Consider the following 11,814-nt stretch of genomic DNA (forward strand, 5'->3'; position numbering starts at 1 on the left):
AGCATAATAATTTCAAAAAATATATTTGTAAAGAAAGCAGTAAATCAGTGGGACAAAAGATAAACTCAGACAGAAGTCTAATAATTCAAGCAAATTTGGTATATGACAGAACTGGCATCGCAAATCACGGGAGGGAACTATGGCTTATTTAACAAATGGTGTTGGAAAACCTTCTTATTCATATCAGAACAAATAAAATTTTATTTCTACATTGCATCATACACAGAAATGAGTTTTCAGATGAATTTAGTAACTGTGAAAAATGACTTTTAGATTTTGTGGGTTTTTAATATTTATTTATTTTAAAGATTTATTTATATTTTTATTGGAAAGTCAGATATACAGAGAGGAGGAGAGACAGAGAGGAAGATCTTCAGTCCATTGATTCACTCCCCAAGTGACCACAACGGAAGGAGTTGAGACAATCCAAAGCCAGGAGCCAGGAGCCAGGAGTCTGCTCTGGGTCTCCCATGCAGGTGCAGGGTCCTAAAGTGCTTTCCCAGGCCACAATCAGAGAGCTGGATGGGATGCAGGCCCGGTGGGATTAGAACCAGTGCCCATATGGGATCCTGGTGCGTGCAAGATAAGGACTTTAGCTGCTAGGCTACTGCAACAGGCCCGCTTTCAAATTTTGAAAGAACTTTGAGTAATATCTTCAAAAATTTCAAGGGAAGCAATGTATTTCTGGACTTAAGACACAAAAAGCATACACCATAAATGACCACATCTCATCAAGGGATCAAAAAAAAAAGTCATGTAATGATAATAGACAAAGATAGGCAAGGGGCAACCTTAGAGAAGGCATTTGCAACAAAACTGTAACAGATACACAATACGTAAAGGACTACACTAACAAACAAATGATTTATATTAACAGTAGAGAAAATATTAGCGGATAATGCATGACAGAGTAAACCTTGACAGTAAGTGAAAACATGCTTTTCCTTGCTAACAAAAAAGGGAATGCAAATTAAATTAGTATAGTGATGTTATTCCACTGCCCCATTGTCATTAAATAGCCCCAAATAAAAACATCTGCTAATACCAGATGCTGGGAAGAATGTAAGGGAAAAAAACACCTGTTATACGGTGCTTATAGGGTTGTGAATTTATATATCCATTCTAGAGAACGAGTTAGCAGTACTCAGTAAACCGAAAATCTGTGTGTACTCTGACAATTTGGTACCTTTTAAGAAATATTAGAGCCATCATCAAGTATGCTCATTATGACTCTTGAAATGGCTAAAATATATTAATATGTTCTGCATTCTTTTCTAGCTCAAGATAGTTCCAGTTTTTGATTTATTTTCTCTTCCAATTCATGAGGACTCTGACACTTGTGTTACTCCATCTCGTGCAATCTCTAGGCAAGAATTTCAGAAAAATAATTGTAACTGTACGATTCTTATTTTTATACAGTATGCTGGAATGAAAAACCAAGCAGCCACCAGCATTCAGTATAATAATAAACTATACATATATGCAGGTATGTGTCCAAATATGCAAATGTGAAATGGATAGTCACCTGCAAAATATTGCCATCTCTCTCATGTCAAAGGTAAAACATAGGCAATATCACCACATTGTTGATGGATATTTTCATAGGCAATAGAATGATTAAAAAATAACTTGAAGGTGAAGGAGACGTAGCAACTTTACATATGTAGTGATTGCCCCTTGAGCTTGAGGGAAATGAGACTGGGGACAAAGGGAATTTTGGCTATACCTATAATGCTTTATGTCTTAGAAAACAAGCTTTGAAGCAAAAATAAATGAACAGTGGCTCATCCACCTGCTAGACATGGTGAAAATGTTAAAATGAATGAGATTCATCTGTGTTCAGATGCAGAAAGATCTCCAAGATACATTAAATGAAAATGTTCCATCCATTATTATGTATTATGTGATCATTTCTCTGTAAATATGGAAAAGTGTAAGTATGGAAATGTTAGTATAAGCATACAAAATTTCTTACTTAAAGAACCCACATAAACCATTTATAGTACTTTCCCCTGGGAAGAGACTGGAGGTCTGGAGTTGGAGGAAGCTTATTTTTAATGCAGTTTTAATTATTCACTATGTGCAAATGATGTGCTCCTCATTAAACTTCATTTTTGAAAAATTCATAAACTTAAAATTATAAAAAACCTGACACCTTGTGTGATCTTCAGTTCAATAATTTCTGTGTACGGAAGATTACATGACATTTATTGGGTCTTCTTTTAATCAAACTTCCTGCCGAGCCTTAGTGACCAGCAAGCTGGCAATTAGGAAGGAGGTGTCATGTTGGTGAGCTGTCCAGCTGAAAGATTTTTTTCATTTCCTTCAAGGCCAAGAGTTACATCTGAGACATCCTTGCCCTTTATCTAATAGAGAGACTTGCCCAGTTAGTAAATTATACCCATACATTTATTCCTTGTTTTGTTCATTCATTTATTTATATAACACGCATTATTCTTGAACAACTGTGCTGCTCTGAAAACACGCACAAAGCTTTTGAAGTGCTTTGTAATTCATACAGGTTTCTCTGGGATGGTGAGGGATTTGGGTCTGCTTCTGCTGCTGTTGATAGCAAATGTGAATTGATACCTAATAACCAAATCGTGCATGAACTTCAAGCTCATGATCCAAGTAGGTATCAGGGGTCTCTTGGGAAAGTTCTTTCTTCAGAAATTACTTTTGATAAAGATGAGTGATGATGAAAGAAGTTGACTATACTGACACCAACAACAATATTCCTATCAACTAAATTTATCTCCCCCTTTCCCTTTTCAATGGCCACTCTTGTCTACTAATAGCCCTTTCAGTGGACTTCCACCTCAAGTCTCTTCCTTTCCTTATAACATATGTGCACAGCCACCAAAAGTGTGTAGCACACTAATCCCAGGGTAAAGTCCCTACTTTTAAGAAGGTGTGCACCAGCCTCCAGTGTCTTGTGTCTATACATTTCTCCAGCCTCCTCTCCTGCCTTTACAAATTCTTTTGGCTTTCTTGTCGGCCTGACTCATTTCTTTTTCTCCTTTGACACCCAAATCATAGCTAGAGTTAGTCAAATGTTAAGTGTATAATGAGTTTGGAGAACAAATCAACAAAAACCAACGAAAAGGACAGACCCTCAAATAAGTCTTCACTGTTGCTACCTGCTTGCAAACCGATTCCCCATTTCCCTCCTCTGTGCTATATCTAAAAGTTTCAAGTTAGTGAATTTATCATGCTGCAAGTGGATGTTAAATTCCTATGTTGTGGAGTCAGCTTTCCAAACAGAATTCATCTAGGTATCCTCAGCATTTAGAATAGTGCCTGACACAGAAGAGGAAAGTAATACTTGGTGTGCATTCTTTTTTTTTTTAAGATTTTTATTTATTTTTATTGGAAAGTCAGGTTTTTACACAGTGAAAAAGAGGCAGAAAGATCTCTCATCTACTGGTTCACTCTCCAAGTAGTCACAATGGCCAGAGCTCAGCTATTCCGAACCCAGGAGCCAGGAGCTTCTTCTTGTCTTGCATGGGGGTGCAGGGTCCCAAGCCTTTGGGCCATCCTTTGCTTTCCAGGGCCACAAGAAGGGAGGTAGAAGGGAAGTGGAGTAGCTAGGATATGAACTGGAACCCATAAGGGATCCTGGGCATGCAAGACGAGGACTTTAGCCGCTAGGCTATCATTCTGGGCCCACTGGTTTGTACTCTTAACTGAGTGATGCCAGTAGTGGTGTCCTGGGATAATGGAGGCAATGACTACATTTCTGCAAGCAGTTTGCTTTATACCAGGGGTCACAGGGCATTTAAGGAGGCACACACAGGCTTCAAACAAAAAGAAAACAGGGGTGAGGCCTTACTGAAGGCTGTACAGAAAGGTTCTACTCTTCTGCCCAACATGTTTTGAACAACATGGAGAACAGTGACATCACATAAAACCAGCTTGAGGCAAATTTCCCAGGAGACCAAGTACAAGCTTTGCTCCAAGGATGGACAAATGACAAGGGAACCACCTTGAAAAACTGCCTCTGACAGCTGATTATAAAAGCCCAACTATAACAGTTGTGCTTTTCATTAGAAGGAGGAATTCACTTAAGGTTGACTGAAGGCTTTGGGGGGTAGAAGGTTTGGATGGTTTAAGGCTATATTTAATGCAAAAATGCATTGTAAAAAAAAAAGTAAGTGTTTTAATTCCAGTTTTAGGAGTTTAGGCTTCTATGAATACTAAAAAAAGAAAAAAACTATGCTTAATTTCTATGATCAGCCACATCAAGCTTCTTGAATATGATTCTAACATGGATCATGCAGATCTTTACGTAGCAAGGGGATCTCTCACACATCTCCTTTGAGGTCCACAGAAATCTTGTGAGGCCATCAGAGCAGGATTTAAGGTGGGGGGGTGAGAAACTAGAAAAAAGTTAAGATAAATTACACCAAATTGCACAGGCATGGGAATGCCTGGTCTAGATCCTAGATTTTCTGTCAATAATTTAGTATTTTTCACATTGTACCCTTCCCAAACTATCACTTGGTACTGTCAGCAGCTTCTGCAGACTGACCTATCTGGACCATGACTCTGACCTGTGTGACAGGTCAGATAGTCCAATATCCAATTTCACACCATTAGTCAGCAGTCATTGAATGAAAGTTCAGGATGTCATGAGAATTCAACATCGATCTCTCAATTAAAAAGCAAATCTCCCCTAGGAGTGAAATTCGAACATAATTGGTTTTCTTGTTTCAACTGTATCTACTAGTCCCTGCTTGCAGAAGGTGGCTGGAGTGTTTAAAAGACTGATGCATGTGCCAGCGTTAGGCTCTTTCTGAAGCCAAGGAGGTCACGGCCAGAGCCAAAAATGCTTTGGCCACAACCACCTGAAAACAAAAGTGCCCTTAGGTGACATACAATTTGTTCCTCCTTTTAGAAGCCCTCCAAGGAAGCTAGAAAAGTATAGCTGTGCAAGTATAAAAGAAAAGGTTGGAAAGCCGTGGCTTTTAAAGTCCTTCTGGATCTTTCAAAAAGGATATATAATAACATGTCTGTCACACCGTTGCTGGATGTGCTGCTAGTCATACCGAGTAGTGGTACAGCAAATCTCCTATCTGGGTTAGCAACCCACTTTGGTCTGCACTAGGTATTTTGGGCTCCACCTAGGTTGATGGATAAGAAGAGAGGCTCTGAGGAAGCAAATGAACATCTCTACCATGGATTCATCATAGTCATCTAGAAATGACTTAAGACTCCAAAATCAAGTGGGAAGAAAAAGATGAGGTAATTATCTCCATAATCACTGTTTATACCCACCTTTACCTGTGGTAACGGAAGACGTTTCATTTGTGCCTGAAGATAAAGTCTCCGCTACTATATTTCTCTACCCTCGGACCCTCTTGGTTCCATCACCCACCTCCTCACTTGTCTTCCATAGTTTCTTCCTTCTGGACTTAGGTTCTGCCTAGACTCTTGCTTGAGCTTATCATTTGCTAAAACGAACAAGAAGAATAAATATGCCTTCTTTCTGTCTTAGTTTCTACCTCTTTTATTTGCACTCTCTCTCTGATTCTCTTGTTCTTTCCCTACCTCTCTCCTTCAATCCATCAACAATGCTCTTGTAAATATAGCTCAAATTTGTTGTTTCTCCTTGTCACTTCACTCATCAGTGCTATTTCCCAGTATGCCAATATTGACAGCATCTTCTCTAGCAGTAATTCTGATGATTCCACTTCTCGCTTGGCTTCTACAGCGATGTTTTTGTTTTTGTTTTCTTCCTCCCATTCCTGTGATCCATCTGTAAAACTCTTTCCTGGTATTCCTCCAAAACCGTGTATACTCCTGCCTTTTCTGTCATTAAGCCCTACTCGCTTCACTCAGTCTCTCCCAAAGCTATGGCCAATTTGATCCTTGAGTTACTGCACCTTTTTGTGTTGATTCCTTCTGCATGGAATGGCTTCCTGTCTTCCCTTAGGAAAGTGATTTCTTTGGTTAACATGCACCATGATCTGAAATAATTGACTTCACTCTGCCCTCTGAACTGCTTTTTACTAAAAAAGCATCTTTTTATTGTATCTCCATCATGGAAATCTATCTCAATTTCTTGCATTTGTTGTTCAGCTCAGATGACGGCACTCGCCATATGGCTCCTATTATCCAGTTACCTGACAAAAACTCTTGCCTCATAATGTAATTTGTGTCTTGTAAATTCACATTTACATCAGCATGCATAAAATTAGCTTTATATGTCAAAAAAAAATTATAACCAAAATGCAAGTACAGTGGGGTGAGGGTGATGGAATCATGATCAGTTTTTTCACCTGTAAATACAGTGACAGAAATCAAGGACTTACCCTCTAATGCCTCACAAGAAAATTGGGAAGATAAAAAAAAATAATAAGAGATCTGAAGGCTCTTCAAAAAGTATTAAACTCCAGACACGTATATTTCTAAATGAAGATAAGTCTTCCTCCATGAATTCACCTGTAATACATTAATGCTCGGGTTCAGAGCAGCGAAAGAAGATTAAAAGAGCCACAAAATCTAAGTGCGCTGTAGTGAAATGATCAGACATTGGAAAATGAGACCTAGCTGGGAATTCATATGTTATTTACTGAGTCTCTGATCCTAAGGACATTATCTGTCCACACTACTTTGTTACAAAATGAAAAGATTGATCAAGTAATATTTTGAATGTTCTTTCCAGCTTCACTATGCTATGACTTCACAATGAGTGGGAAAAAGTAGATGTGACCTGACATTTATCATCCAGTCCTTCATCTTGACTTTTCATTGCTACCCTCATCGTTCTCTTGCTCGTAATTTTTTCCATTGTTTCAACATATCAAATCCCAAATCTGGTTTAAACCAACTAGCTGCCTACTGTTTCCTGGCACATTTTTAAAGAAGATCGTTTAAGAAAGCAGTCTGGTATCACTTTCTTAAATTCATCTCCTCAATGATTAAATTGTTGGCCAATGCTGCCTGCAAAGTAATAGTATTTTTCTAGTAGTACAGCCTCCTCACTTGCACATATAACTGGTTTATCGGTTTTCTTCTGCTTTCAAATCTCCCAAGTGCTCTCTTCTATTCTCACTCCTACATAATGACCTGTTCTAATATTTCAATGAGAAACCAGAATTTACAGAAGCAAATTAGTTCTTCCTCCTAATATTAAATGCAGCAACTCAGCTCCAACTACATCTGCTTTCTCTAGATCATACTCATCAGTGCACAAAATGTTGAGTTGATGCTCACCTTGCTTTGGTTGCTGCCACATTTCTTTGCTTCCCTTCTGTCTTTATCATCTCACTGATTATGTTATCTATATAACCAATTAGAAGAGTATTTTCAGTCGTTGTCTTCATCTCACAATATGTTCTAAAACAACTGATATTTCTCTTGAAATGTGAGTGGTGTTATTCTGTTGCCCCCTGGTATTCATCCTACCTGAATGAGTTTTTTTCTCTGGATCCTTTTCTATCAGACCTAATGGAAAGAGTCTCAAAATTAAAATGTAGGATGTCGTTCTGTGGGTCGTATTTGAATGCTACACACATTTGGATAACTTCCAAATTTATATTCAAAGCCAGTATTTTATTCTGAGCTACACTGTCTCCCTGTTAGGACTCGGCTCCTCTTTTTCACTCAGAGTTCTCAAAGACATCTCCAACTAACACAAATTGAACTTATATTTCTTCTAAACTTCCCCTCCACATATTCTTTACTAAGTAAATGACACCAGTTACTCAAACCAGAAACCCATGAGTCATCTCTGATCTTTCACTTTTCATCCTTCCACACATCAGTCAGTAAGTCGTGACATTTCTGCCTTCTAAATGCACAATGTTCCTGCCCTCTTCCCACCATTTCTGTAAACACCACATTCAGGTATACTATTATCTCTCATCTGGTGCTATTTAACAATCTCTTAAGTATCTCACTCTGTTCCTAATGTTCTCCCTGTAGTTCACTTTTTACATAGCAGCAAAAGTGATTTTAAGCTTCAAATTACATCACATGCTGCGTAACAGCCTCCAGTGGATTCCTACACTGTTTAAACACGCAGATTCCATAGCATGGCTTACAGGACTAATGATCTAGCCTTTTCTATTTTATCCATTTATCCTCATTCTCCCTCCCACCCTCATACTAGTTTTTCTTTTTTTTTAAGTTTGTTTTTCCTTGCTTAAGATTTGTTTCCTCTACCTAATATGCTCTGCCTCATTCCACTTCCAACTTTTGCATTGCTCCCTCTTTCCCATTTAATTTTTTAGGTCTCAATTTTTTAAAGCTTTCTAGTTTGGCCACACAACATCCCCCAACCACAACACACAATACCTTTTTTTTATAATTATTATTTTCAAACCTGTGTCCTTATTTTTTAATTTCATAGTGAACAACTCAAATGTCCTTCTTCAGTCTCTACTTCACTTTTTTTTTTCTCACTTGAGAATGTTAATTTCAGAAGATTTTAAAATTCAGGGATTAATAGCAGGGAGGAGGTAGGGAATGACAGGGAGGAAGGAGACAGGGAGGGAAAAACTCCTATACCTACAAAACTGCATTATGGTAAATAATAAATAAATAAGTTCTTTAAAAAAATAAATGAAAAAATGTTTTCCTGATTTTTATTTTCTAGACAGCTAGGACAAATAAATATGTACTGAATGGTTGAACAAATGCCTAATACCCACCAACGATGAGCCTTTACTACTATTACCTGTTTGTTACATAAATTATATATAAACATGTAACATAAATTAATATACTATTTTAAAGATGAGAAAAGATGCTGTCAGCAAAGCATATGTGACTTGCTAGTTCCCTAGCTTAATTAACTATATCTCATCTACTAATGTTTGGAGAACTTATTCTCAGATAAGTTTTAAATATTAGATGCCTTTATAATAATGAAAAGCAATATGTATAATTAAACTAATATGAAAAGTCTAAAAGAGAGAACAGATTTAATCATAGATATTATGCAACGTACAGATGAATTTGAAATATTCATTGCTAATGATAAGCCACTGGCAACAGTAGTAATAATCAAAGTAAGATCATCAAAGTATAGTGACCTCATATTTTTTGAAATAAACATTGTAAAAAATGCATAAATTATGTACCTGAGTCACCATTTTCAGATGCTGTACATTGCAAATGTTAAGAGATTATTATAATTACAGATCAACTTTCCAAATGACCTTTGGGAGACTGTACTTAAATTTATTAATAAAATTCAAGAACTGTGAACTTTCAGGAAGAAGTCAATTATACTCAATATGCATGACAGCTCTAAGCAGCTCTTTTTTTCTAAACATCATATTTGATCAATAACTTCAAAATTTTGATTTACTTACTTTTAGATGCAAAGCATGGCTAGCATTGAAGCTGTAAATATGACTCACATTTCAGAAATTATCCTTTTGGGTTTTGGAGATCTTCACGGCCTTCAGTTTTTCCTTTTTGGGATATTTCTGACCACCTACGTGATGACTCTAATGGGTAACATTGTGATCCTAATTGTAGTATCAGCTGATCAGTCCCTTCACATGCCCATGTATTACTTTCTTGGTCACTTTTCCTTCCTAGAAATTGGCTACACCACAACCATTGAGCCCCTAATGCTGAAGACATTGCTATCAGCCCCTGTACCTATTTCCTTCCCAGCCTGTGTTTGCCAATTTTATTGTTTTGCTGCCCTGGTGGCTACAGAATGCTTCTTCCTGGCTGTAATGTCTTATGATCGCTACATAGCCATCTGCAACCCACTGCACTACTCCAGCATCATGGACTACTGGAGCTGCTTACGACTAGCTGGTACATCTTGGTTGGCTGGATTTCTTGCCCCCACTATTCTCATGGTTCTTATTTTTCGTTTACCATTCTGTTCTGCCAATGAGATCAACCACTTTTTCTGTGATCTGAAGCCTATTATGAAACTGGCCTGTGCTGACCCTTGGCTAGCTGAGAAGGCCTCTTTTATATGTACCACTTTATTTGCCCTTGGACCCTTCTTGCTGACCCTGGCTTCTTACATTCAAATCATCTCTACCATCCTACGGATTCCTTCTGCCAGTGGCAAGCAGCGGGCCTTCTCTACCTGTTCTTCTCACTTGACAGTGGTCAGTCTCTACTATGGGACACTAGGGATTGTCTATGGTTTCCCATCAGGGCCTAGGTATGATGACATTCTCAGGTTGCTCTCCCTTCTGTACACAGTGCTTACTCCTGCCCTCAACCCTGTCATTTACACCCTAAGGAACAAGGATGTGAAGGCGGCTCTGAGAAAATGGTTAAAATGATTGACTTAGATTTTGACAAAATGAAGTTGGAACGTCGTATATTCTCTCTGATATAAGTGAACATTCATGAAAAATATGAAACAAGTAGATATTTAGGTAAATGATAAATGAACTATATAATGGAGACCAGCATACCAGGAAGTGAAAATATGCTGCAGTACGCATCTCTACTCCTGAATAAAAGGTGGACTCCAATGAAACTGTTAAATATACCTTGACAATAGGATATTTGATTTTCTACCATTGCCTATACCTACAATGTCATGAAGCACTTAAATAGCATAATGTTAAACTTGTAACTGCTATGGAAAGATTATACTACTGTAATAATATGGGGGAGAATGGTATGTGAGGGAAGTAGGGAGGGAAGAAGAGGAGGTGGAGGGGGGAATTCCCATACTTACAAAAATTGTATCATGGAAAATAATAACAATATTTTTAAAAAGCTGGAGTGTTGTAATGGCTTTTCGCACTTCTTGAAATCTGAAACTAGTTGGAAATATTTCTACACTGTTAAGAATAACTATGGTGGGGCTGGTGCTATGGCATAGTAGGTTAAGCCTCTAACTGTGTTGCTGGCATCCCCTATGGACACATTACTCCACTTTCAATCCAACTCTGTGTTTATGGCCTGGAAAAGCAGTAGTGAATGGCCCAAGGCTTTGGGACCCTGCAACCTTGTGGAAGATGCAGAAGAATCTCCAGGTTCCTGGCAGCTGCACCCATTGCAGTGTGAGCCGATAGATGGAAATCTCTCTGTCTCTCTTTTAAAAAAGCAGTTACTGGGCCCGGCGCGGTGGCGCAAGTGGTTAAAGGTCCTCACCTTGCCGCCCGGGATCCCATATGGGCGCCGGTTCTAATCCCGGCAGCCCCGCTTCCCTTCCAGCTCCCTGCCTGTGGCCTGGGAAAGCAGCAGAGGACGGCCCAAAGCTTTGGGAACCTGCACCCGCGTGGGAGACCCGGAAGAGGCTCCTGGCTTCGGATCGGCATAGTATCGGCCCGTTGCGCTCACTTGGGGAGTGAATCATCGGACGGAAGATCTTCCTCTCTGTCTCTCCTCTCTGTATATCTGCCTTTCCAATGAAAAAATAATAAAAATAAATCTTTAAAAAAAAAAAAAAGCAGTTACTGTGAAATTGGTGAGTTTTCCTTTGTTCTAACTTTTGCAACATTAATGAACCCAAAGTGTGTTAAGCTTCTATCTGCTTAACATCTTTTAAGCATAGTCAATATGATAATTCTTGGCATTGAATGTTGTGTTAAACCCTCATCGTACTATAAGACAGCTACTCCTATTATCCTCATTTTGCAGATGTGGCTAAGATGTATGAGATTTTAAAAAGGGTCCTTGGATTAAAATTAGTTTAAGTTTTTAATTTCAGAATTAGCTTTGTGCATGGGAGATTAAAATCAGCACAACTTATTCAAGAAATTAAAGCACATTCACACAACAAACTACAATATTGCTATCAACGAATAATGACAATAAAATGACTGTCACTTGTATGTACTAATATAGAACATATCCATAACATAGTTTTAGTTC

The 11,814-nt window shown here is 38.3% G+C and overlaps 1 protein-coding gene across 1 annotated transcript; it reads left to right on the forward strand.

The window, feature by feature from the left end:
• Positions 1-9,362: 9,362 nt before the first annotated feature.
• Positions 9,363-10,268, forward strand: LOC121169469 (olfactory receptor 10A4-like). The gene has a single exon (XM_041000064.1). The coding sequence runs from the start codon at positions 9,363-9,365 to the stop codon at positions 10,266-10,268; it is 906 nt and encodes a 301-aa protein (XP_040855998.1).
• Positions 10,269-11,814: the final 1,546 nt, after the last annotated feature.

Source organism: Ochotona curzoniae, unplaced genomic scaffold (genome assembly GCF_017591425.1).
Source record: "Ochotona curzoniae isolate NIBS_2020 unplaced genomic scaffold, NIBS_Ocur_1.0 scaffold_1852, whole genome shotgun sequence".
In the NCBI taxonomy this organism is placed as follows: Eukaryota; Metazoa; Chordata; class Mammalia; order Lagomorpha; family Ochotonidae; genus Ochotona; species Ochotona curzoniae.

Coding starts and splice junctions, on each gene's coding strand:
- LOC121169469 (XM_041000064.1), top strand. CDS start 9,363: ATGACTCACATTTCAGAAATTATCCTTTTGGGTTTTGGAGATCTTCAC.